This window comes from Gallinula chloropus (assembly GCF_964237585.1).
Source record: "Gallinula chloropus genome assembly, chromosome: 16".
Taxonomy (NCBI): Eukaryota; Metazoa; Chordata; class Aves; order Gruiformes; family Rallidae; genus Gallinula; species Gallinula chloropus.
Genome location: NC_140101.1, coordinates 16,300,755 through 16,326,915, shown reverse-complemented (window position 1 = coordinate 16,326,915; position 26,161 = coordinate 16,300,755). Strand labels below are relative to the sequence as shown.

The window sequence follows — 26,161 nt, the reverse complement described above, 5'->3', positions numbered from 1 at the left end:
CCTTTCAAAAAAGCCTTGTCTTCTTCGGAGCAGTGGAATAGGCTGCCCAGGGAGGTGGTTGAGTCTCCTTCTCTGGAGATATTCAAGTCTCGTCTGGATGCCTGTCTGTGTAATGTGAGATAGGGAGCCTGCTTTGGCAGGGGGGTTGGACCCGATGATCTCTTGAGGTCCCATCCAACCCCTAAGATTCTGTGATTCTGTGTGATTCTCTACTGTGGTGCCTCTTTCCTCTGGTCTTGGATGGCCAGGGAGGCCATAGACAGCACACTGTCCAAGATGAGACTGAGCGGTGAAGTGGAATGTGGTACATGTTTAGGGGTTTCACTGCTCCCTTGTGTTCACTTGCAGAGCTCCTGGTCAGGGGCAGCATAGTGGCTGGGGTCATGCTGAAGCTTGACTCCCTCTGTGCTTGGTGATGGTGCAGCAGCACATCTCCCCTGTCTCCTCCGATGCTGTGAGACCTCCCCACCCCATGCAAGGGTACTGTTGGTGCATGAGGAACATGCCCAAGTCCCACCCCATCCCTGACTGTGAGCTCCTGGGTGCAGTACCTTCTTGCTGAAGTAGAAGTGCCACAGCAGGAATTGGGTCCCCCAGGGAAGGATCAATACCCAGTGGACCCCTGGCAACTGCTTGGGTACCTGGCTCAGTCCTTGCATCGCAGCTGGGGAGGAGCTGGGGCACGGTGGCCTTGTTCATCTCCCATCTCTTTGCAGCCCACCCTGCTCAGCCACCCCATTGTGCAAAAGATCCCAGTGCCTCTGTCATCCCCTGAGAACCTCCCCTGGCTCAGCGCTGGGCTCTGCTGGCTTCGGGGTTCCAGCAGTTGGTGCAGGCGGGCTGGGGTGTAGGCTGGGTCCCAGAGCAAACTTTGCCCCTCAGCCTAAAGGAGGGAATGTGAGTTTATAGAGGCCCATTTCTCTGGCCCCGTTGCCCATCAGGGTACAGACCACAAGTGACAGAAACCTGCCGCAGGGAGGCTTGCTGCCCGAGCCACAAACCCTTGCCATGGCCATCTGCCTGCCCAGCCTGCTGTGGTGCTGGCTGCTCTCCGGGCGCTGCGGAGCCCCGTGCCAGCGTGGAGCTCCTGCCGCTCCCTGCCGCGCCCAGCCCGTGCCACGGCCCAGCCCGGCCTGGCGCTGCGGGCAGGGCCCGGCTGTGGGATGCTGCCTCCCGCCCCAGCAGAGTAACTCGGGTGGTGAGGAGCTGGCATGCTTTGCAGTGCTCCTCACCCTCTGGCTGGTGCCAGGTCACAGGTAGGGTGGCAGGCAGCGTGTCCTATGGGGGAGGCCACGAGCACAGCACCCCCTTTTCTTCCTGATACCGAATCCCTCGGTGCCAGAGCCTGGGCCTCGCTGTGTTTCACACATGCAGGGGTGCAGTTCGTTGCCAGCTGGGGTCCTACAGGACTCTCTTGGGAGACCAGGCTGGCAGTCCCGCTCGGGTGCCTGGCCCCACACCCGGACAGATCGGGACGTGCCCGGCGCTGCCGTGTGGGTGCGGATCGGGAGCGGCACCGATAGGAGTGATGGGGCAGGAGGTGGTGCCACTGTGAGCTGCGCAGGTCGGGAGAGGCTGAGCCAGGCAGGGGCCGAGTTCCTGCCACGCTGGACCAGGGGGTTTGGTCAGCCCAGAGCCCTGTTGCTGCCGGGCAGCGCTGACACAGGCTGGGTCTGCGCGAGGGGATGTGCCTGGCCCTGCTGGGCCTGGCAGAGGTGAGTCTGCCAAGCCTCACCGCACGGGTGGTTCGGCTGCGTGAGGAGCTGGAGGTGTGATGGTGTAGGTCAGGAGGAGGAATAACCTCAGGAAGCAGGGTCCAGCTCCTTCCTGCAGAGCAGTTTTCCAACCTTGCTGTAGCTGGGGGGTCTCTTAAGGCAGCTCAGGGGCTCCAGGGCTGTGGCTCCCCCCCGGCACCCAGCAGCTGGATGGTGCTGGTCCAGCTGTAGTGTTGAATTAAAATCACTCGCTCTGCCCTGTGTGTCCTTGGTGTGGCTCCTCACTGGTACAGCCAAGGAAGGGGTAGGTGGAAGGGTGTCAAAAACGCTCGGCTCAAAAGCCTACCAAATGCTGCTGCTCTGGTTCTTCCTGTTAGTCCAGGAGCTCTTCGAGGAACACCCGGGTCTTCAGCACCCGTGCTTGGGATTGGGGCTTGGCCACGTGAAGGAGCAGGATGCACTTAGGCAAGGAGTGGTCCCTGTGGCTCACAGGGAGGGATGCTTGGTGGGTTGCAGGGTCACGTGTCCTCACAAACACCGTCTTCATCCTGCTGTCACTGCTGGCCATTCCCTGTTTGCATCCAGGCAAGGCACTGGTGGCAAAACAGGTCTGGGAGGACAGGAGCTGCACTTGATGGCAGCTTGGGCAGAGGAGGGAGGCAAGTCCTAACCCCCTTGGTGCCAGTCCTGGGCTGCAACGCTGGGAGCAGGGGGTGGTGGCTGGGGGACTGTCCTTCTCCACGATGGTGGCATCTCTCTCTCAAGGTAACATCAGGAGGTCCCTTAAATTAAAACCTGCTGTACCTTAGTCAGAGATTTTGGGGGAGATCCTTGGAGCAAGGAGACCCCAGGATGGGGAGCAGAGGATGGCTGTCTCCGTTCACCTGAGCAGTCACATGAGGCAGAGTGGGGTGTGTGACACGGGGAAGGAGCCAGGCCTGTGAAGGCAGCAGTGCAGTGTGGTGCAGATGGAGGGCACTGGGGCCTTTGGACCCTGGCTGGTAGCCAGCCACTGCACCCACAGCCCTGGCCTTGCCTGGTGCTGCTGTGCCCAGGTGGGATGTGTAGTGACACAGCATCACCAGGGAGCGTGTTTGGCCAAAAATGAGGGGAGAGGTGGAAGGGGGTGCCACACCCCCTCAGGAGCAGAGGAAGCGGGAGCAGATGTGGGATGTTGGGTGTGGGGTGGGTAACAGGGGGTGGGGCGGGTGAAATAGGCCACCCACAGTGATGTGGGAGTGCTGCTGTGGGGCAGCCATGACCTGTTGGAGTGGGGTGTGGGGAGGGCAGGGTGTGTGTGGGTGCACCCTGGCTGTGAGAGCCATGGTGGGCAGGACAGGCAGAGCACCTTGGGAAGCCACGCTGAAGGAGGCAGCTGGGACCTGGCAGGGAGAAGTCTTGAGAGCAGGAGCAGAGGGCAGGGGGGTTTGGGATGCCTGTGTGTTTTGGGACTCAGCAGGGAAGGCACAAGCAGAGAGTGGCATCAGCAAGAGGCAGCACTGGGCCTGCAGTGGAGGGGGGTCTGCCTGCCAGTGCAGGGGCCATGCAGGGCAGGTTGGCAGCGTGGCATAGGGAGCAGTGTGCAGAGAGAATAAAGTGTGTTACAGGAACATCTCCCATCACAGGTGGTGTGCACAGCACAGCTTCAGGTCCTACCCAGTGATGGCTGGCAGCAGATACATGGAGGGCACAAAATGGGGCCAGGTTCAAGGGGAGCTCTCTGGGGACAGCAGTGCCTTCAAAGACCTGGAAGCTCAGGCTGGTTTAACAGCCTTTCCATTCCCTTTTCCTCAGAGCTCACAAATACAGACCAGCTGTAGCTGCAGCCTGACAGCAGGTGGTTCTTTCAGTGCAGAGCGTGCCTTTGGGACCAGGGTGTAGGAGCTGGCACGTTGGCTTGGGGGGGAATCCCAAGTACCACCATGGGTTAGAGCCTCCTCCCAGCAGAAGAGGATTTCAGAGCCCTGAGAGCTGAGCAGGGCAGTACATTTGGCCAAGGAAAGCAGACTTGATGGCATCTGGACTGAACTGGGAGTGTGCTCTGCAGAGAAGCTTGGTGGATTGTGTGGGAGTGTAACACATCCTGTGAGCAGAGGAGGTCTGCCCTGTACCCCTCCCACAGACCTCATGGGGTTTTCTGCAAAATAAACATGCATTCATAAACTTAGATCCAAAAAATAACCCTGTCTGGCAGGCCTGTCATCAGAGTTTGACAATCCAAAGGCAAACCCTTGGCATTATTTTGCAACTCACTGTGGTCCAGGATAGTTTACCTGTCTTCCTATGGTTGTTCTGGGCACTGTGCTAGCTGAGCAGCCTTGGGAGGTGTAGGTTGTTTCCCTTCTCAGTGCTGCTGGGACCAGACGTTTGCAGTGTGATGAACTTGTTTGGTCTCGTTCTGCTGTTTATGACTCAGACATTTATCATGTGTGTAATAACCATGTGTTGCTGTTTGGGAAGGGGGATCTCCAGGAATAAACAACAATGAGCTGATACAACTGCTTGGAGAGCCTCCAGGCACTTTGAGACTCAGTATCTGGGTAGAGGTAGAAGATATTCAGTTAATATAATTGTGAAATAATTCCCTGTGTTTCTATCTTTCTGCCTCCAGGGAGACTCCTACCCACTGGCAGCCTCTGCCAGGCACGAAGGCAGCCATGCTGGTCAAAGTGAACAGTTTGAGACAGATTCAGAGCTCTTCCAACAGTTCTCTTCAGCTTCAGAGTGCTTCAGAGGCCAGCAGCCAGAAATCTCTTCCCAAATCTGCCATATATGCTCAGCCTCGATCCGTGACCCCGAGCCCTGGAGCCACAAAGCAAATCCCTGCAGGAGAAGCAAAGGCATCTATGCAGGTCAAAAAGACAGAGAATGGTGGGTTTTGTGTAGTGCTGACAAATGGCTCAACCTCTCAAACCCCTCCAAGGAGCCAGACAGGAACCCCCCAGCCTGCATCCCCTCAGTATGCCTCCCCTGCACCTATATACGATGAGCCATCTTTAGAGTCTCCCATTTATGATGAGCCACCAGTAGACATGGACACTGAAAGCATCAATGTGAGTGGGATGTCTCCACCAAGGTCTCCAAGCAATAGCTTAAAAAAGCAGCTGCACCCACTGAAATTCCTGCAGCACCCAGGTATGCAGCAGCAGCAGCATGCTGCAAAGAAGCACGTGAGAAATCCCTCCTCCACAGAGTACAGCCTGGCTGGCAGAGAGTATATAAAACACATGGTCAATGTTGACCAGTCTTCCAGGCTTTCCCACTCTACTGCTACAACAACTGATGCCTCTAGTAACCTGCCTGGTCAGCTTTCCTCAAAGGACAGCTTCAAGCAGTCTTGGAGGATCTTGGAAGTCAGTGTCCTCAAGAACATGGAAGCCCACCACAGTCGGCAGAACAGCCTGCCAACTCAAGAGTACCCAACTGGTATAAGCCATCAGGATTCTGGTTATTCCACTGGCCCTTCTCCAAGCTTGAGGAAAAGGAAAGGAAGGAGGCAAGGAACAGCTCAAGGAAGACCTGGCTCTGTGGGCAGCAGCAGTGAGCTCACAGCTTTGAATGATAAGCTGATTGCTGAGATGCGTGCCGTGGTGGGCAGGTCAGCAGCTTGCAGAGGAAGCAAAGCCAGCCTGGATGCTCAGAGCCTGGAGAGCAGCATCCCCTCAGAGAGCAGCAAGGTCAGGTTTCAGTCTGACCACCTGAAGAAGTGTATCAACCCCAGCTCAAAGGATGACATCTCAACCAGTAACAGGTCTCTGTATAGACAGGGTCTGGTGGAGAGCAGGGGCAGCTTTCCCAGCAACGTGGCTGCTCCACAGGACACAGTGAGGCAGAAGAGGACTTTTGAGAAAATAGATTCTTTAGAGAAGAATGTGACCAGCCAGATGAGTTTGGCTTCCTCAGACGCCACACGCCGCTCCTCACAGGTACCTCCCGTCCCCAGCGCGCGAACTCGCGGGCCTTTGCTGGACTGGTGAGATGATGCAAGGCTGAGCACCCTGTCTGCTCCTGCCTGGGTCTGGTCTGTGTGCTGCAGGCACAGGTGTTTCCCACCTGCAGAACAGCAAACGGGTCACAAAGCTTCATCGCTCTGCAGATGGAGACCCCATTCCTGGCCAGTGGCGTGGCAGGGGCGGGAATGGTGGAGGGGCTGATGTCCAGCAAGCCCTCAGCACTGCACACACCTCTGCTGTGGTGTTTGGGTAATCCTTTCACTGACACTTGTGTCCCCTTGGTGGCCTGTGCCCTCATGCATCCTCTCTGTGCTGCACTGGGCAGTGCTGGTGCAGTGCAGGATGTGGCCATCTCAGTGTCCATGGTGCAGTGCAGGATGTGGCCATCTCAATGTCCATGGTGCAGTGCAGGATGTGGGCATCTCAGTGTCCGTGATGCAGTGCAGGATGTGGCCATCTCAATGTCCATGGTGCAGTGCAGGATGTGGGCATCTCAGTGTCCATGGTGCAGTGCAGGATGTGGCCATCTCAGTGTCCATGGCCACGTGGCAGTGCTTTCCTCATCTCTTCTTTTTCTGCTGGTTCCTCACAGTCTGCTCTCCCATCTGATCCTCTGAGCATTGAATGTGAATACTCAGAAAACTGATGCCAGTGACTCCAGCATCTTCTTGTTGGGAACAGCTATTTTAAAGCCTGTTAGGGTGCCTGCACAAGTGGAGTCATTTTTGTCTGTAGCACAGCACTGCTGCAGAGTTTAGTTGGCCATCTTTTGTCCTGTTGGGATTTGGAGGAACCTCCTGCTTCATGGTTTAGTGGAGGTAATTTTCTATCCTGTGAAGGTTTTGTCCTGTTTCTCTTTGCTCCTTCTTGCAGTTATTTCCCTCCTCCTGAGCAGCCTGAGTCTCTGCCCCTCTCCTGTGAGGCACAGCTGACTACGATCCTCCAGCCTGGAAAGTGACTATTTTAACCCTTTTTTTCCTGTCTTTTTCCCTCCTCCTTGCATGAAGACACTCCTTGACTGTTTCAGGTCCCTCCAGCAGACCTGTGAGGTGTCCTTTTCCCAGGAAAGCCAGGCTGACACCTCCCAGCTGTCTCATCTTTACAGGTGTGCTGCCCCACAGCGCCTGGCTTTCACCTGAAACCCTTTGGCAAACTCATGGTGTGTTCCTGGGTTTCCATTTGCCAGGCTCAGGGCCAGGCTGAGTTTACACAGTTCATACATTTCAGCTGATAGTTCAGTGGTATCAATGCACAGCCTCTTCAGGCTGGTTGGAACACTGTAGTCTGGTCCTCAAGGATGTGTCACACTTGTAGCATCGATGGGGAGAGCTGAGACTCGATGCCTGGGTGATGTACAAGAGATGGTGGGTTGGGGACAGGCTGTGATGGCCTTGAAAGTTAAGAAACATAATGAATGTGTGGTAGGATGGAGGAGGAGGGTATGGTGGAAGATGCAAGGAGATGGATGTTGTGGTAAAGGCAACGAGTCAATAAATAAACACTGTTTGCAGGAATAGTCTGAGATGTGAGAGTCCAGGTAAGGATGGAGGGAGGTTCCAGAGAATACCACTGCAGAATTGCCCCTCACCCAAAAATGGCAGCTCATGGCTTGAGTCACTGGTGGTGTCCTGTGCTGGGCCTGTGTGGTGGAGAGGAGGAGTGAGAGACAGAGAAATTCATGATCTGAGGAAGGTGGGGAGAAGCTCTGGGACAGGCTGAGCCAAGAGGATGCTGTCAGCACACACGTAATAGCTGTGTAGCTGTGTGAAGGAGACTGGGGAGATTAGCTCCAGAGAGAGGAGAGAAACAAGAGCCTGCTGAACCTCTAGTGAGTGTGAGGAGGTAGATCCTCAGAAGTAACACACTGAAGGAGCAGTTAGGGTGGTAGGAGGAAAGCCAGCCTGGAAGGTGGATTGAAGGAGGCGGAGGATGGGGGTGGCAGGGAAGAACTGCAGGCTGGGGGTGTTGGGCAGCATGTTGTGTGACTTCAGAGTGGGTGAGGAGGCAGAGGGGTAACTCGAGGGGTAAAACCCCAAAATAAAGTAGAAAAAGAGGAGAAATGGTAGTGCCCTGGGCTGGCAGTAGTGATGTGTGCTAATCCTGTCATGCACACGTAGGTTCACATTGGGCACGAGGTAGAAGGCTTGGACTGTGCCAGCCTCTGTCCTGAGCTAGCAGTTCCCCTTGGCTAAGGAGAAAACTCCTGCTCCAAACACCTGATGTGTGTTCTGGAGTGGGCTGTAGGCCAGGGCTGGAACAGCATGTGCTGTACAGGTGAGCTGCAAAGAAGGAAAAAAATATGTTTTATTTGATTTTTACAAGATCTCTGTTTCTTTGTCTTTCATTAAAACCCCCAAAACCTCAAGATTATCATGTTTGGCTTTTTCCTACTTGCTGGAGAGCTCCTTGGGGAATGCAGAGGGAAGTGTGGGCTGATTAGCTCTTAGCTGCTGGATGTGGGAATTTCAAGTGTAACAAAAAGGTCTGTTCCCTAAAGAAACTTGGGATGGAGTTCAGTCCATCTCCCAGGCTGCCACTTCCACCCAGAGCAGAACTGTGGATGGGCAAAAGAAGTGTTGTACTCATGAGCAGTTAATACACATCATTTTCTTGGGATCAGTACTACCCAAGCTCCAGTGACATAGGTGTTGTAGAAGGATGGACAAGGGCTGTGTGTGGAACCTGCATACACAGTCTGGAAAGAAGGAAGGTCTCTGTCTCTGCTGCTTATCTCTCTGCACTTGTGATCAGTGGACTTGTCCTTGGAGCAAATGAGTTTGGTTACTGCAGACAGTGGGTGGGGAGCAGCTGTTCCTAGTTCTCTGAGAAGAAAACAACCCTGTGGCTATCTATTTTCTGCCACCTCCTGGTGTCCCCCACCCACCTCCTGGGCTCCTGTGGCTCCACAGGAACTGAGAGGTGATGAGCAGGGAGCAGCTTGTCTCCTTAGTGTGTGTTTGGTGCCGCAGAGCTTACTGCAGCTCTGGGAGCTGGTCCTGCTCGGGCTGTCCTCTGGGACAGCTTGGACATCAGCCCTGTTCCTCTGTGTCCCACCACATCCCTTTGGGACAGCATCAGGGTGTGGCTGTGCCAGCCAGGCTGGTGCAGAACCAGGACCATCAGCCCCAATTCCACACAGACCACGCTCTGCACAGACTCCTCACTGTGCAGTTGCTTTGTGACTTTGCTGTCAGTAACTTCCCTGGCCAGGGCGAGGAGCTTCTGACAACCTCTGTTCTCCGTTGCAGCCTGGGACGATAGAGCTGGACCCCAAGCAGGAGAGCAGCGAGCAGCCCAGCAGCTGCGGGGGGTATCATTTCCCTTACAGCACCTTGAGGAAGCCCATCTCTCCGAGCAGCATGGCAGACTGGGCTTCCAAGAACCTCAACATGCACACCCAGGGCATCTTCCGCCGGAGGATCTCCATCTCCAACATGCTGTCCTGGAACGGCGGCTCCATCAAGAAGCCGATGCTGATCACCAGCAGCCGCGCCGTCAAGAAAGAGGCCTGTGAGATGTTCAAACTGGTGCAGAGCTACATGGGAGATCGCCAGTCTCGCTTGGACCGCAACCACGTGGCCCTGGTCCTGGTCACCAAGTGCTGGAGCGTGCAGGGCTTGCGGGATGAGCTCTACATCCAGCTGATCCGGCAGACAACGGATAACACCTGCTACCGAAGCCTGGCCTGGGGCTGGGAACTGATGGCCATCAGCCTGGCTTTTTTCTCCCCATCCCCCAAGTTTCAGTCTTACCTGGAAGGGTACATTTATCGCCACCTTGACAGTGATGAAAACAGTGAGTACCTCACACACACCCCTGTGTCCCCAGCAGCGTTCTGCTGGGTTCAGCCACTTCTTCAGAATTGTCTGGTTTTTAAAAACACACTTAAGTCACCAGGCAGTGCTGGGAGAGCACCGTGTGCTGGGCAGGGACGTCCTCCCTGGGCTGCCACCAGCTCATGTCCTTGCAGTTCTCTTCACTTGGTGCTCATCTCACCCATCAGCACAGCAGGATCAGCACTGGAAAGAGCTGATGCAGGGCTGCCAAGGGCACAGGATTTTTAGGTTCTCAGAAGACAGGAATGTTACAATAATATTTTGAGCACCATTGCAAACATCTACGGGCAGGCCTCAGCTGGGCAAATGTTCAGGGGTACTGAAGGATGCTGGCTTTTCTTGTGAATAGATGCCATTTATCCATCTTTCAGAAGCCTTAGGGACCAGCCCAGCATGTGTTCAGCTGTTCCTCCAATTTTAAATTGTTCTAGCATCCTGTGCAAAAACACCCCAAACCAAACCCAAACCCAAACCCACACCAGCCTGGAGAGTGTTTATTGGCTGGTTTGTCACTATTTCAGCACTGCCTTCCATGTCTTGTCCTGTCTCTGGTGAGAAACCAGAGCACCTGCTTCCACTGGGGGCTTCAAATGCAGGTTAAAGCCCCCCCCGATGCCTGGGGCAGGTGCAGAAGTTCTGCCCTGACACTGCTCTGCTAGTAAGTGCAGTGGTGGAGGTGGGCAGCAGTAGTGTGATGCCAGCCTTTGCCTAATGGTTTCATGCTGGCAGCCTTACTGTGGGGTTCCTTTGGTGAACTGCTGGATGTGCAGCACTGGTTTGGGTTTTCACAAAGCTCCTGACCCCTTGCCATTTCTCCCCAAAACCATTTCCTCCAGCTACGTTTGACCCAGGAGTGAAAAGTCACCCTTCCAGCACCAGGGTCGGAGCAGCAAGGAGGAGTAAACTGAACTCTATGGGTGGGGTTTGTATCTGCCAGCACTTAGGGAGTAAATTCCTCCAGGTATGAGCATGCTGCCTGGAGCCCCTTCTTAACTGCCTGGCCATGCAGAGAGTTGAGTGATGTTGTAGGCCTCTCACTGGAGTGTGTTTGGCACTGGCTGTGGTATAGGACCCTTCCCCACGCAGACCTCGTCGTGCTGGAGATGGGTTGGTGCCAGGGCTAAGGGCAGCTCTGGGCTGTGGTGTTTTATCAGTCCACCTTATTAATCCAGAGCCTCTTTCGAATTTGCAGTTGCCCAGCGCATCAAGGAGCTTGTGGATCTGAAAAACAAGAAGAACTCAAAATCCAGGAAGAAGAGGAAACAAAACACTGAAGATGAAGGTAAAGGGAGGCAGAGCGTGCAGGGAGCCTGGAGGGGGGACTGTGCTGGCCTCAGGCAGGCAGGGGGGCCAAGCTCTGCTGGGATCAGACCACAGGCTTAGGCTTAGGAAACTGGTATGAGGCATGTGACTGGAGTGTGGATCAGCTGTGGGGGTGGCAGGTGGGCAGCACAAGGCATGGGTAGCAGTGTGGCAGTGGGGGGACCCCTTTCGCTCACAGTTTTGTTTGAGCAGGGCTTGTAATTTGGAGGCAGACCTGGGGCTGTAATTCAACTTGTCTGTGTATGCCATGGAGTTTCCTACAGCACCTTCCAGTGCTAAGAGCTGCACAAGCCAGTGCCTTGGGAAGGACCTGTCTCAGTTGCAGGACTGGGTTTTGTAAACCACCACCTGGCCTGAGGACCTTGGGAGGACACCAGTACCTGGAAAAGAGCTCTGCCTTCTTCTGTCTGGTTTTGCCTTCCCCTTGCCCGTGCTTCTGGGACTCAGCAGCCCAGGGCTTGCAAACAGCATCTCTGCCTAATGAACAAGAGCTCCTGTATTGCTGCAGCCTGTGTGTAACTGCTGGCTGCAGGGTAATCATTTCTCTGGCTAAAGTCTTCCTAGACAAAGTCCAGGCAATTTGATTATTTTTTTTTAATATTGCTTTCAGGAAACTGGAGCCAACCCAGTGAATTCCTGTCAGGCAGCAGCTGGGATCATGTGGCCTCGGTGGTTTTAATCTGGCAGAGCTGGAGGCCGGTTCCCTGCGCTGCTGAGCCCTGCCTGACGCCCGCAGGCAGGCCTGGGAAGTGCCAGTGCTGCACTGCATGGCTGCTTGTCGCTGCTTCCAGGGGCAGCTGCAAGCCTGGGACACGGCTGAGGGGGCCCCTTGGTCTCAGCCCCTGTGGTAAAAGCATCTATTGCTTCCCTGTCTCCAGTGGGATTTGGGACAGAGACCTGGAATTGCACAGAGGGATTGTCTTTCTGGTGGGGTTATGTTCTTCTCCATTCCTGTTCAGGCCCTGGAGACTTTAGCCCATTCTGAGCCTTCAACAAGTCATTCTGCTTGTTCCTGGAGGGACTTTGATACCTTTATGGGACAACTCCCAGAGATTGCCCTGTGCAGGGTGTGCTCTGTGGGCTGAGCAGGCTCTTTGCACAGTCGCTTGTCCGTACTGTGTGTGCTGGAGTTGTGCTTAGGGAGAGAGAGGCTTTGACCTAAAACCAAACTGAAAATAAAATACTTACACATTGTTATCTGTGTGAAATGTTACCAGGAAGGCATGCCAGGGAAGCTTTATAAAGTCCCCAGAGTGAAGCTCGGGAAAGTCAGAAGTGCCTCAGCTGGGGCTCTGGTCTTGCAGGAGCCCGTCAGGCTCGTGGAGGGCAGCACAGGGGCTGCAGAGCCAGCAGGCTGGGCTGCAGAGGGGCTGCAGAGGGGCAGCAGAGGGGCAGCACAGGGGCAGCAGAGGGGCTGCAGAGGGGCAGCACAGGGGCAGCAGAGGGGTTGCAGAGGGTCAGCAGAGGGGCTGCAGAGGGTCAGCAGAGGGGCTGCAGAGGGGCAGCACAGGGGCTGCAGAGGGTCAGCAGAGGGGCTGCAGAGGGGCAGCACAGGGGCAGCAGAGAGGTTGCAGAGGGGCTGCAGAGGGTCAGCAGAGAGGTTGCAGAGGGTCAGCAGAGGGGCAGCAGAGGGGCTGCAGAGGGGCAGCAGAGTGGCTGCAGAGGGGCTGCAGAGGGGCAGCAGAGGGGCTGCAGAGCCAGCAGGCTGGGCAGCAGAGGGGCTGTAGAGGGGTTGCAGAGGGGCAGCAGAGGGGCTGCAGAGGGGCTGCAGATCCAGCAGTCTGGGCTGCAGCTCCCTCTGCAAAGACAGCAAGGGCTGCAGCAAAGGAGGCCGGAGGGCTGGAGGGACACTGGGACCATCTCTTCTGTAAGTGCCCAGTGACACTGAGAACTCTTTCCGGGCCCTGAGCATGGAGCTGCACCTGCAGTAAGGGGACATCCTGTGGGAATGTGCCAGGTTCTGTCTTCCTGGCTGGAAAGGTCAGGCTTCTCCTTGGGATGGCGGTGTGAGGTGTGGGTGGGGTGCAGCTCCCTGAGGCTGAGAGCCTGTCGTTGGCAGTGAGTTAGTAGCTCTGAAACACTTATCTGCACGTGTGCAAGTCTGCCAGTGAAAAATGGAGTTAAAGCAGTGACACCCCCACTTCCCTTCAGTGTAGAGGCTTGTAAGTAAACACTTGGGTGAGTAAACGTTTCTCATCTGCCATGCACCCAGAGAAAGCACGTGGAAGCTTCCCACACTCCCCTCCTAGTCTCTGCTGCCCAGCACAACCTGCTGTGAGGAAATGCAATATGAAGGTGCTGCGAGAGCTTTTCCTGGCTCAGTACCCACTGGAGGGATCTCAGGTCTAAGGAAATGGTGTGTTTTCAGCAGGGGATTGTCTTCTGATCCTGCAGGAAGCTCTCTGAGCTTGGGGTCTGTACAAAGAGGCAGATAATGAGCTGGCAGGTCAGTGTTTGCACAGAGTTATTCAGAACTGTGGAAACTGAAGGTGCAGAGGGATCTCACAAGGGCCAGTAACTGAGCAACCCTGCAGCAGAGCAACTTGAGACAGCCAAGTGTTGTACCTGGGGGAGACCACTAACTGTGTGTGCAGCACGAGCTCCTCCATGCCTGTCCCAAGGAGGGGCAGACGTGGTTTCAGCCTGTGTAGGAATCTCCTGAAGTGTACACACAGCGCAAACCAGCGCGAACGGTGTTGTCTACGCTCCGCATCCCCAGGCTGCAGCCTGGGGCTGATGGCTGAGGAGGCAGGGGAAACCCTGATGGAGTGGGATTGGGAGGGCAGGATGTGTGGACAGGTCACCCACAATGAGGAAGAGGAAGAAAATGTCTCCTCATCTGTTGTGGCAGGGCTGGAGATGGCTGGTTTTGTGGTGTGGAGGCAGGCTGGAGAGTCCTGAAGCACAAACCCTTCCGAGCTGGCAGAGCAGAAATGGGATGAGTTCAGAGGGAGGGCTGTGAGGTGCTGGATAATGGTCCAGGTGCAGCACTGCCTTGGGGCATCTCCCACCTGCTGCGAGCTGGAGATTCCCCTGGGGGAATGTGCCTTTGTGAGACATCCTGTACCTGTCTCTTACCCTCCTGTGGCAGATGCAGGCTGCTGAGTATGGTTCTTTGGGCTGCAGAAGCACAGCACAGCGTTTCCCGTGGGGATGGAGCAGCGCTGCTGGGGTGCAGAAGGGTTGAGGGGCTGTTGTGAGGAAGAGGAACTACACTGCTGCCAGAGAGCAGGATGCCTGGGCAGATCTAAGCCAGGAGAGCAGCAGCACAGTAAAGCCCAGCCAGGCTGTTGGGGAGATGCCTGCCCTGTGCAAAGGCATGCAGCAGGACAGGGCCCTGCTCTGAGACCCTGCTCTGACCGTGCTGTGCTGGGGTCCCTGAGAGGCCACAGTAGATCAGAGAAATACCCAGAGCACAGCTTCTGCTGTGCTAAAGTACATATCCTGTGGCTGAGTCCTGCATCCACATTTTTTGCTGCATTTTTTAAGACATTTTTTGGCAGGAGAGTTTGAGAAGGTATGTTCCTGTGTGTGCCTTGCCTGGGTTGTAACTTGTTATAAAAGGAGAGGTTCTGTAAGAAGCTCTTTGCGTGTGTTTCTAGGCCAGTATGTGAAAAAATATTTTCCTTTGCAAACTGTTCTTCTTTGTGTGGGTTATAGTCTTGTGTTCCTGAGCTCCTGGGGCTCCTGCAGGACCGGAAATAACAGATCAGCTTGGATTTCATGGATCTGTAATGTGCCCTCAGTGTCCGTCATTCCCAGCCCATGCAGTAACACCACCCGTCCCTGTGCAAGGGGCATGAGCTGGGGAGCATGGGGAGAACCTTCCCAAGCTGGGGAGCACGGGGAGAGAGCCTTCCAGAGCTGGGGAGCACGGGGAGAGAGCCTTCCAGAGCTGGGGAGCACAGGCAGAGAGTCTTCCTGAGCTGGGGAGCACAGGGAGAGAGCCTTCCTGAGCTGGGGAGCACGGGGAGAGAGCCTTCCCGAGCTGGGGAGCATGGGGAGAGAGCCTTCCAGAGCTGGGGAGCACGGGGAGAGAGCCTTCCAGAGCTGGGGAGCACAGGCAGAGAGTCTTCCTGAGCTGGGGAGCATGGGGAGAGAGCCTTCCTGAGCTGGGGAGCACAGGGAGAGAGCCTTCCCGAGCTGGGGAGCACGGGGAGAGAGCCTTCCTGAGCTGGGGAGCACAGGGAGAGAGCCTTCCCGAGCTGGGGAGCACGGGGAGAGAGCCTTCCTGAGCTGGGGAGCACAGGGAGAACCTTCCTGAGCTGGGGAGCACGGGGAGAGAGCCTTCCCGAGCTGGGGAGCACAGGGAGAGAGCCTTCCAGAACTGGGGAGCAGGGTCAGAGCCTTCCTGCTGGTGCAGGGCTGACCCTGCACACTGAGCTGAGCACCAGGAGCCGGTCTCCAGCCGAGCGTTGTGTGAGCAGCCAGATGGCCACATCCAGTCAGCGCATCGGCAGGGTGGAGGCTCCAGCTGAGTCCTGCTCCCGCTTCCCTCTGCAGTTCACTGCTCACCTCCCAGCCTTCCTGCACCTCCTTCACCCTCCTTGCTCTGCACCTGCCCTGGGAGCCAGGAGCGCTCCCGCTGGGATGGGTGGCTCCTGCTGCGTGGCAGGGATGCCGCACGCGGTCTGTGCGGGGTGAAGGTCGCTGGGCTCCACGTGTGGCCTCACCAGCCCCTCTGGGCTGGGGGCTGCTGTTTGGCTGCAGCCTGGGAGCAGGATGCCTCTCTGCAGGATGTGAGGTTTAGGCTGTTCCCGGGTTCCGGGAGCTTTCTGGGAAAGTACAAAACAGGCTTCAAGCAAACGTGTCTGGCTGCTGCCCACGCATCAGCCCTGCAGCCTCTTCAAGGCAGCCAGTTCCTCTGCAACCCTTGTTAAACTCTCAGTGTGATTATGGGTTTCATGGTCTAATTACAGGGTGAAAAACCATTTCCTATTATTAGTTTTGAATGTGCTGCCTCTTGTGTAACTGTGACACAGAGACACAGCCCGGTCCTTGTCGTGTTCCCCCCACACTGTAACCGTGGAAGCCGTAACCTGACATAGGGAAGCATCACAAAACAGTTCTTTGGGTTTGTTTTCTTTAATCCTTGGACATTTCCAGTATAAATCATGCCTGGGATTAGCAAGATTTTTGCATACAGGGAATATTTTGCTTTAGATATTCCCAGGAGAGAAAAATTCTGAAAACTGACTTCCCTTCCTGTTGCCTGTGGGAGAGGGGGAGGCTTTGTACCTCCTTCAGCACTGCTCCAGCATCAAGAGAGGCTCTGCTCCAGTTGTCACAGTCAGGCAAGATCTATGGAGGCAGGGAGTGCTTGTTTTGTCCTGGGGAGCCAAGGGCTGCGGTTTGCCTGCTGGCTGAGAATGGAGAGAAACACATCCCTCACTGTTGTGAGCTGTCATTCTGCTTGGGAAGACCTTGTCCTCCTTCTACACTGAGAGAGCTTCAGGAAATCCAGGCTCCCAACCAGCTCCCCGAAGCTGGAGGGTGTGTGAAGGGCTGATCTGCAGCACACAGCATCTGAGCAGCGTGCAGATTGTAAAAGCCACAAGTATTTTGAAGTGAGCTGCAAGCTCTGAGCCTGGCAGGAAATCAGACAGGGCAGATCTGCTCCCTGCTTTCAGCAAGCCATTCGGCTGCACTGGGGAAAGAACAAAAGGCCAGTGGCTTTAGAACTCTCCCAGCAATCAGGGCTGTGTCAGTGCAAACATTTCTCTTGGTGTCACAGGGGGATTAGCTCTGTGAATCTGTCTCCTCTCACTTGGTTTGCTGAACCAAGGGGGAGCGGAGCAGCCGCTCCTGGGGAGGGCTGCAGCCCTTGTGGTGAGGTTCCCAAGCTCCAGCACATCTGCTTTTCCTCTTATCCCAGAGCACCCCTGAGCCTCACGGCACAGTGTTGGGTTGGAGGAGGCTGTAGGCAGGGGAAAGAGAGGGGAAGCCTTCTGCAGGGCTTGGGGGAGATGAGAGTGACCCTGCCAGCTTCCTGCACCTCTTCTTGTGTCCTGAGCTTGCTCGTGGTGCCAACGGTGCCTCTCCAGCGCCACACACCTTTCACTGCCACTGCCTCTTACCAGCTCAGGACAGCAGTTCTTGAATCACAATTTATTTGATTGTAAAATGCTTTGAAAGATTTCCTGGCAGGAGCCTGGCTCAGCATGCTCTTTGGTTGGGATCTGGGAATAGGTAAACACCCAGCCTTGTACCTGCAAGCCACGTAATACCCACCAAGAGGGAAGACTCACACTTGCATGTGTGCCCAGGCTCTGGATGCCAAAAGGGCACCTGGTGCTGAGTCAGGAGCAGATTCCCTGTGCAGATCTCTGCAGCAGAGATGTGCTGGGAGGTGCAGTGCTGTGAACCTTGACTTGGGAGATGAATCCCTCTGAGCCTAAGCACTGACTTGCTCTGGCACTGCTGGCTGGGTGGCTGCAGGGCTGTGTGGCGCCAGGTTTTGGCAGTCTCTGTGCCCTGCCCCTGCACAGGGTGGGCTGTGTGTGATGAATTGCTGCACTGGTGCTCTCTGAAGGGCTGCAGTGTGGTGGGTGTGCAGCTCTGCGGGCTGACCGCCCATTTCTCCTTCCCCCCAGGTCTGCCCATCAGCACCTACGCCAAATACTGCTACAGAAAGCTCCAGAAAGTAGCTGTCACTGGAGGCAAGAAGGTGAGTGGCTGCCCCTGCTCCAGGGCCTGCAGGCTGCCAGCGTGGCACTCTGCTTCCCAGGTCCCAGAGCTCTCAGAGGTCGCCAGGCAGCGATGGAGTGAGCGGGTGAGGTTTGCTCAGCGCCTGTCTCCCCCTGAGCATGTGGGAGAAAGCTGCTGCCTGGGTCCTGCCATCCCCCTGGCAGCCAGCAGTGCCTAAGGTGCTGGCAGCCATGGCTGGTGCTCCCTGCCTGTGGGGATGTGAGGGGCAAACCTGATGTTCCCCTGTCTCCCTGGTAAGAGGTGCTGCCTCTGCAGGGGATGCCCATCGTTCAGTTTCTTCCTGTGAGGGAAGAGTCTCCTGTGACACAGAGAGTTTGCACAGGCTGCGTGGCAGCTGGTTTGCTGCAGGGTTGTTCACTCTCAGCTCAGAGCACATGGCAGAGATAGCTGGTGTGGAGGGCAGCCCCTGCTCTGGGTTCTCTGGAAAGCCCCGGCCTCCCTTTCCTGCTCACAGCTCTGCACAGGGCTGTGGAAGCTGGCAGGCAGCCCCAGCCTGTCTGTCCTGCAGCTCTGATCGCTCAGGGGCCTCCCTGGGGTACAGTGAGCAAATAGCTGAAATACCTCAGGAGGGGTGAGAGCTCCCAGCATCCCTGCGGGGCAGGACGGGAGCATCCGGACAGGCACCGCGCACGGTGCAGCCCCAGCCGCTTCCGCCCTCCCAGGGAGGAGGAGCCTGGAGCTTTGCCCCTGGCCGTGGGGTCGCTGCTGAACGGCCACCGCGCTGGGCAGCCTCTTGTTTGGCCACATCTCTGCCAGGGGGGATCCAAAACCCCTTTCGAGCATCAGTGTCTTTCAGAAGGAACAGGTCCCAGTGCCTGCTCTTCAGAGAGCTTCAGCATGTCTGAGAGCTGAGCTTTCCCTGGAGTTGGACATACCTGGGGGTCCACAGGACTGTTTTTCAGCTGTCCTGTAGCTGAGCGCTCTCATGGTGTTGGGCCAGCGTGCACATGCCCTCTGCTGACCTCACCATGGCCAGAGACAGGCTGGGCTCCATCCTTCCTCTTGCCATGCCAGCAGTGTCCCCAGTGTGGGAAACACTGCAACAGAATCCCTGGAAAACCAGTCCAAACTCTCCAAAGCCATCTCCTGCCAACAGGCAGCAGCTTCTCTGCTCCTCTGGGTCCTGATAAGTTGAACCCCCCCCCAGATTTTAGGCGGTGGAGGCTGCAGAGCGAGAACGTTGCTGCTGCCAGGAGGCCAGCAAGGTGCTCATCCTGGCTGCTCGCTGTTTCTCCAGGGGCTGGCTGTGCCACAGCTGCACTGAGCTCTTTTCTGTCCTCAGGGCCTTCGTAAACCCACAGTGGAGGAGATCACGCACGCCAGGAATGCTATCGTGACCCCCTCGCTCTTCGGCAGCTCTCTGGAGGAGATCATGGTGCGGCAGCAGGACATGTACCCGGGCAACAAACTGCCCTGGGTGCAGACCCAGCTTTCACAGCAGGTCCTGGCTCTGGGAGGAGAACAGACAGAGGGGATTTTCAGGTGAGCTCTCAGTTCTCCAAACTGAGAAGTGAAGATAGGCCCTCCACATGTTTCCTCTTCCCTGAGAATAGTGCTCTGCTGGGGGTTGGACAAGACCTGGCCTTTCCCAGGTTCAGGAATTGCCTCTGAAAGTAGCCCATTTGCCTGTGTTGGCACAGAGGAGATGGCATAGATGTGATTTAAAGGTGTAGGACAGCACGTGTCCAGGCAAGGCATTGAACTGCCATCAACTCCAACAGCTGTAGCTGGCCAGTGTGGGGAGGGGACAAGCTCTTGTGTCCTGAGCAGAGCAGTTCATTGATGCAGCACGTCAGCCTTGATGAGACACAAGGCATGAGGCAAGAGAAACAAAGAATCTTCATGGTGAACATAGGGGATTCAGGTTTGGGTTGGTTTATTTTGTGATTTACTGAGGTTTGTGTTGGTTTTCAGTAGCTAAGTTTGAGTCAAGGTAGCTGGCCAAAGACACCATTTGCCTCGGGAGGGTTTCTGGTGCCCTGGAACGTTTAGCTGGAGCTGTGGACTGAGCAGCTGCAGAGATGCCCAGCTACAGAAAGGGACTGGTTGATGCCTGAGCTAGTGGAAAGGAGACAAGTGTTCTACCCTGGCTTTAATGCTGTGTCTAAAAACAGGTGACCTGTTCTCTGAGGGGTCTGTAGTTGCTTCTAACTGCTTCTGTTGCTGCTGCTGGTGTGTGCTTCCTTCTCCCAGCGGCCCAGAAGCAGCTTTGGAGCCAGGCTTTGCTGGCCAGCTGCCACCTCAGGCACGTTGCCCCTAAGCACCTTCGCTGTGTCTCTGCTTGCAGGGTACCTGGTGACATAGATGAAGTCAATGCACTGAAGCTGCAGGTGGATCAGTGGAGAATTCCAAGCAGCCTCAGTGACCCCAACATCCCAGGTAGGGGAGCGTGGCAGGCACCTGTGCTGCAGCCTCAGCTGTGGTATGGTGTGGAGGGAGCAGCCTGCAGACCTGTACCAGGCTCCTCAGCAGCTGGGCTCTCCTTCTGTGCCTGTCCCAGTACGGCCAGTGGGAAGAGCACTGGGGGTGGTGGGGAGCCTCTCCCGGCACTGGGAGGCTGCGCAAGCGGAGCGGCGTGCGGGGTGGCTGGAGCTCACACAGGAGCAGCATTTTCACCCCAAGGTCTCACTGTTGTCTGCTTTAGGCAGCTGCAGAACTGCTTCCTGGAGGAGCAGGTAGGGAAATAAGAGCCAGTGTTTCCCTCTAACTTCCAGCTTGGCTGCCTGAACATTTCAGAGCTGAGACTGAAATGAGGTGAAACAGTGTAAGTGCAGAATCCTTTCTCTGCCTTCTGTTTCCTGAAGCATTGAATCTTGGTGTCAAGTTTGCCTCTGGAGATGGTGAGGAGGTAACCAGGGCTCTTCTCATGTACCCTGCTTTCTGCCCAGCCTCTCTTCTCAAGCTCTGGTATCGGGAGCTGGAGGAGCCCGTGATCCCCCAACAGTTCTACAAAGAGTGTATCAGCAACTACGAGAACCCTGACGCCGCTGTGGCCGTGGTGCAGCTTCTGCCAGAGCTCAACAGACTGGTGCTGTGTTACCTCATACACTTCCTGCAGGTAGGCAGCCCCTGCATAGAAAGGACAGCCATCAGCAGGGCGTTAGGACCTCTCACCTTGTCTATAAGGTGGGATTGATTAGGTGGGGAGGGTGTCTGCTGTCCCTTCTGAGAGCAATAAACCGTGTTTCCAATCTTGCAGAGCATGGGGTTGGTCCCAAAGGCTGAGACTGCAAGATGCTCCCTGCTGCTGAGGCTCCCACAGTGTGGGCTGTCAGAGCACAGAGGTCTTCCTTATGGATGTGTGGCTGATGGGGCACTGTCCTTCAGGGAGGCCGTGTCACTGCTCTGCTTAGGCCACGTGGATAGAGTTTGTCCCTGTTCCACTGCTCCGTCTCAATGGTGTCTTCTTGTCTGCAGATCTTTGCTCAGCCATCAAACGTGGGCAGGACGAAGATGGATGTGAATAACCTGGCCATGGTGATGGCCCCCAACTGCCTGCGCTGCCAGTCCGACGACCCCCGCGTCATCTTCGAGAACACGCGCAAGGAAATGTCCTTCCTGCGCCTGCTGATCGTGCACCTGGACACCAGCTGCATCCAGGGGCTGGTCTGAGCTGCTGCCAGCGGGTCCAAGACATCATGCTGGGGAACTGCTGAGTGCCTGAAGTCTTCTCCCCTTCGCTTAGGTTTCCTCCACTGTCCTTGTTTTCACACCCTGTGTTAGGCCCTGAGCATCTCCCAGCACACGACCTCGAGGACGAGGACCAGACGCTCCTGGGAAGGCTGGGGCTGCTCAGCACTCGGATGTTCTAGGCCAGGCCAGGCCAGATTCAGCGGCTCCTGACCTTCCAGTGTGTGTCAGAGGGTGGCAGCGTGTCCTCTGTGGAGCCGCTGGGCTGGTTGCTCATTGAAAGGGCTGTGACATCCCTGAGAAGCTGCTACCAGGGGCAGCGAGACCCCCACCTCCCTTTTGGTGGCAGAGTTGGCTTCAGGCAGGAGGACATCACTCCTGTGTTGTCGCATGAGCTTGTCCTGTGGGAGGTGCTGCATCACTGGTAATAAACCCTCTGCCTGTTTCTCCCTGGTTCTGACACCCCAGGACATTGTGGGTAGAGGAAATTGGAGGTGGGGGGGGGTTGCTGAGGCAGAGGTGTTCCTTGAACTGTCCTGGTCAGTGGAAGCATGGAGCAGCACAGGGAGAGGAGGTGTTTGAGCTGCTTCTGGGGTGGCTGGATGGGCAGATACTCCCCAGCTAGAGCCCTGGCAGGCCAGATCCACACAGCATCCACCTCAGATTCTCCTTCAGGCAGCCCCAGAGCCACACAGCAGCATGTGGGCAGCACGTGGGACCAGCCCTGTGCTAAGCCAAAGCCTGCACCCCCTGTGGGGACTGGGGATAGGAGGAAGGCCACACAGCTGCTGACAGACAGACAAACAATCTCTGTGGCATCCTCCTGACAAGGGCTGTATCCTCTGGAGGGGGTGCAGCTCCTTCTGCTATGGGCATTGTGAGCTGACACCAGCTTTCCTGAAGAGCATCTTGGCCTCCACGGCTCCAGCACTCCCATTCCTGGTACCAGGGGACTGAATACCAGTCTTTTCCACCCTGCTGGTTCAGCCCAGGTCCAAAGAGCACTGGGAAAGCCTCCTACAGTAAGCAGCTCCTGTGCCTGGCTGTGCCCTCCCAGGCAGAGCAGCAGCTCTGGGAACACTGGTGCTGCCTGGAGTCCCTGTGGCACTGATGCTCTTCCAACAGGGATTGCAGAGGGGTTGGGAAGGGCAAGGAAGGGAAGAGGCAAATCTGAGTGGCTGAGGCGTGGTGGGTGCTGCGCAGGGCTGGTGTTGGGTGGCAGCTCAGTGTTCTTTGCGCTGTGGAGGGGGAGCTGTGAGGTTTAAAGCTCGTGTCTGCATCTGTACCAAGAGTTTGGGCATCAGGTGCTGCGTGCAGAGTGCCCTGAGCCTGCTCAGATCCTGGGGGTGTGTGCAGTTCCCACTGCACTCTTACGCTCTGCTGAGCCCTGCAGCAGTTTGGTTGGTGCCCAGCTGAACAAGGGGCACAGTTCCTTTCCAATTGTACCATAGACTTCTGTGGGCCAGGAAACCTTGCTTTGTCAAACATACCTCCAGAACGTACCAGAATCTGTTTCACTCTCCCATCCCCTCTCCCATCCCCTCTCCCATCCCCTCTCAGTGCTCTGGAGCCATTCAGCTCGGTTTGGCCTTCTGAAGGGCTGATCAACCTGTACCTCAGGTGTGGAGCTCCTTCCCCAGAACTGTAGAGACGGGCAGGGGGTCACCAGCTCTGCCAGATCAGGGCTCAGGGTGCCACGTCCTGCCCCTGGGGGCTGGGGCAGCCCTGTGGTGCCCACCCCCCTCTCTGGGCTGCAGGTGCCTGTAGTGCTGATCCGTGTCTGTCCTTGCACGAGGCTGCAGCCAATCAAACCCACGTTTGCTGCTGTCACACAGGGATGCTTCTTGCCAGGGCTGTCACGTAGGCTGAGAAATGACACTTTCTTTGGTTTCTTTGCCAACAGACTTGTAAATATAAATCATTAAAGGGCCTCTCCTCTCGTTATAACAATAAATACGATCTCCATGGGTATCTTTTGTCTTCCATGTGAATTTCTGGAGCGTGTTCACATCTGCCTGGAGCTGCAGGTCTCGGCCTGGGTGTCAGCATGTGTGAATAATGTTTGGGAAGCAGCATGACAGAAGCATTTGGAAACCAAGCTGGGGACTGGTTCTGGTGCCCTGAAGTCTCAGGCAGCAACTATGGAACACTCAATGAAACTCAGAAGAGAACAGATTAAAGCTGATACAGGACAGTAATGCTTAATCTCCTGTAGACTTTCAGGGTCAAAAGGAATCAGAGAAGTTTATGGGCAAACAGAATTGTAGAATTGACTTTGTTGGAAGGGATCCTTTAGGTCATCCGGTCCAACCATCCCCCTAACCTGCCATCCACTACTGAACCATGTCCCTCAGCACCACATCTACCTGTCCTTTAAACACCACTGGGGATGGAGACCCCAGCGCTTCCCTGGGCAGCCTGTTCCAATCCCTAACAACCTTCTCTGGGAAGCAGTGATTCTTAATAGCTCCCCAGAGGGGCAGTCAGAGGGTAAGAGGGATGTACTGCGCCACGTCCCTCAGCCAGCAGCTGTGGGGGCTGCGCATACGGACACGCTGTGGGGTGTTTCATGTTCTGACTGGAGGATTTGCTGGTCTTCCCTTCATCCCCACTCCAGGGAGCAGCTGGGAGCAGCCAGTCTGTTTAGCCTGCTGTGGCTAAAGTGCTGGCTGTGCCACCCCGGGGTCTGGCTGGTGCTGCTGAAGCTCCAGGAACAGTTACTGTCCTGGCAACACTGGGAAAAGACGGTGGGCTTCAGGCAGAGCTGGTAAGGGCTGCTCCAGCACTCCAGCAGTTCAAGATCACTGGTACAGGCTACGTCACTGGGTGCTCAGAGCAGCCTTACTGGCAGGGGGCTGGCAGATGGCCTGCAGGAGAGGGGCAAGGACAAGGGACAGCAGAACACAGAGCAATAGCATTGCGACCTCCTGCAGCCCTTGCCTGGGTGGGGGTCTGCAGACTGATGTCTTGTGTGTTCCCAAAGGCTTTGTGGTGAAATAAGCTGACTTGGGGCAAATCAGAAAAGCCCAGTGCTTCAGCTCAGGCTCAGAGACTTGGGCTCTTCCCCTCAGTCACCTTGGACTGGTACCTGGAGCACTTGAAAAATCAACACTCAGATCAGCATCTGGGCTTGTAATGAGCTTGTGGGTTGTTCCCAGGTTCCACCAGCAGCACGGTGAGACCCTGTGCCAGCCAGCAGCCTGGCATGCAGCTCACTTGTCTTTGGCTCCTTGTAGAGAGGAGGCACCTGCAGCTTGTCTGAGATTGGCCCTGCCTGGGGGAAGTTAACATCCTGCTGGGCCAGCATCCTTGAGGTGCTGGGTGCTCTTCTGCTGCTGTTCAGTTTCTGGCCAGCTGAAGTCTCCTTTCCACAGAACCTGGGTGAGCCTCTTGCCATTTGTGAGCATGTCCTGAACCTGCAACCAAAAATGGGGAAGGTGATTCTCCCAGATAGTGACTGGTGCTGGTAGAGGCTGTGCCCTCAGCTCTACTGCTCACGACCCAGCCCAGCTGCTGAAGAGGCTGGGCAGCTGTTTAGGAAATCACAGGTAGATTTTGGACCTCTCTGTAGATTCCACTTGAGATGGAAGAAGGTGGAACTGAACTTTGGTAACTGCCTGGCCCACCCATCACCCCTCCTGGTGAAGCTTCATGCAGTCTCCTTCCCTTGCAAATGTGAGGGCTCTGCCTCCTGACTCACTGGAGATGATACCCAGTTTCTTCCTCAAGCCACAGGTGCCCAGAGGTTGTGCCACCTCCCCAAAAATCCAGGGCAGTTTGTAGCACAATCCTCGGGTAGGGTTTTGGCCTGATCTTCACATCAAACTTCGTGCTAAATCAGCCCTGTGGGAAGAGAGAGACCAGAGGAACAGGCAAGCCTGCACCAGGAGCCCTGTGGCACTGAGGGAGACAGAGACGGGAGGGTCCCTGTCCTGACGCTGCCCCAGTGCAGGTCTGGGGTGGGTGCAGCAAAGCACTGGAGGGTTTGGCAGAACCGGCTTGTGAAGACTTCCCTGAGCTGGGACTCTGCAGAGCAGGGCTTGGGCTGCAGCACACCCACACACTGTCTGTGGGACAAGCCATCAGCGATAAGATGGGGAAGGCTGATAGAGCTGCTGAGCCCTGCTGCTCTTAGAGCTCCTGGCGTCCTGTAGCCTTTGTTAACCCAGTGAATGGTGGAGGGGACTGAGTGTGGGTGGAGGGAACTGGGGAACCATCTCAGGCGTGGAGAGAGCACAGGGAAAAGCAGCCCAGGCATGCAGAGGTGCATCACACATGGGCCTCGTGGAGCTGAGTGCTTCCAGGTGGCTGTGCAGGAGAACTTTTGGAGCAGGTGGAGTGGCTGTCCCATCAGACTTCTCCTTTCAAAGCAGGGGCACCAGCTGCAGACTGCCCAGGTTTGGAGCTGCATCTCCCTGGGACTTCTCCTGCCCGACCTCCACCTGGAGCTTCCTTATCTCACTGTCAAAGCCATCCCACATCTGTAGTGCTTTGTGTTTAGTGATACTGCAACAGGAGCTTGTGGCCAAGGACCTGAGGACTGCGCAACCTCCGCTGCCGGGGTTGGATGCTGGCAGGGTTCAGGGCCCATATCCATGGAGGTTTTTGGAAGTCCAAGACCAAGGCTAGTCTTTCAACCTACCACTTCTCCCAAAGGAGATCTAGCAGTTTATGTCAGCTTGTTGCCACTCACAGCCCCATTTCCTCCATCCCATCTGTGCCAGGTCCAGCCTGTCTGTCAGATCACAGGTAACCAGGAGAGTTGGTGGGTCATGGGGAATATGGAGAAGGAGGGGGGCCCTCTTGTTTGAGGGCAGTAAGGTGCAACCTGAGGTGACCTGGCCTCAGCACCCACGCACTGGGACAGGATCTCCCTGCCAGGTGTGCTGCCTTGCTGTCTCATGGGAGGATATAGAGGGGTGCAGGACAGCCAGAGCCCAGGGATCCCTATAGAGCAGGGTCTCCATCACCTCTAGGCAGACACCCCCAAAAAAGA

The 26,161-nt window shown here is 56.0% G+C and overlaps 1 protein-coding gene across 1 annotated transcript in view; it reads left to right on the top strand.

Annotated features, from left to right (window-relative positions):
- The window catches only part of LOC311197902 (rho GTPase-activating protein 39-like), a gene marked incomplete at its 5' end in the record, with an annotated part of 47,866 nt that extends 24,742 nt beyond the window's left edge, over positions 1-23,124 (top strand). Inside the window, 8 exons of the mRNA XM_084271742.1 lie at positions 4,327-5,641; positions 8,917-9,463; positions 10,697-10,786; positions 17,421-17,494; positions 18,818-19,017; positions 19,823-19,914; positions 20,424-20,593; positions 20,953-23,124. Of these exons, the coding sequence (XP_084127868.1) occupies positions 4,327-5,641; positions 8,917-9,463; positions 10,697-10,786; positions 17,421-17,494; positions 18,818-19,017; positions 19,823-19,914; positions 20,424-20,593; positions 20,953-21,147 (2,683 nt within the window). The 3' untranslated portion in view covers positions 21,148-23,124. The remainder of the gene's footprint in view (positions 1-4,326; positions 5,642-8,916; positions 9,464-10,696; positions 10,787-17,420; positions 17,495-18,817; positions 19,018-19,822; positions 19,915-20,423; positions 20,594-20,952) is intronic.
- Positions 23,125-26,161: the final 3,037 nt, after the last annotated feature.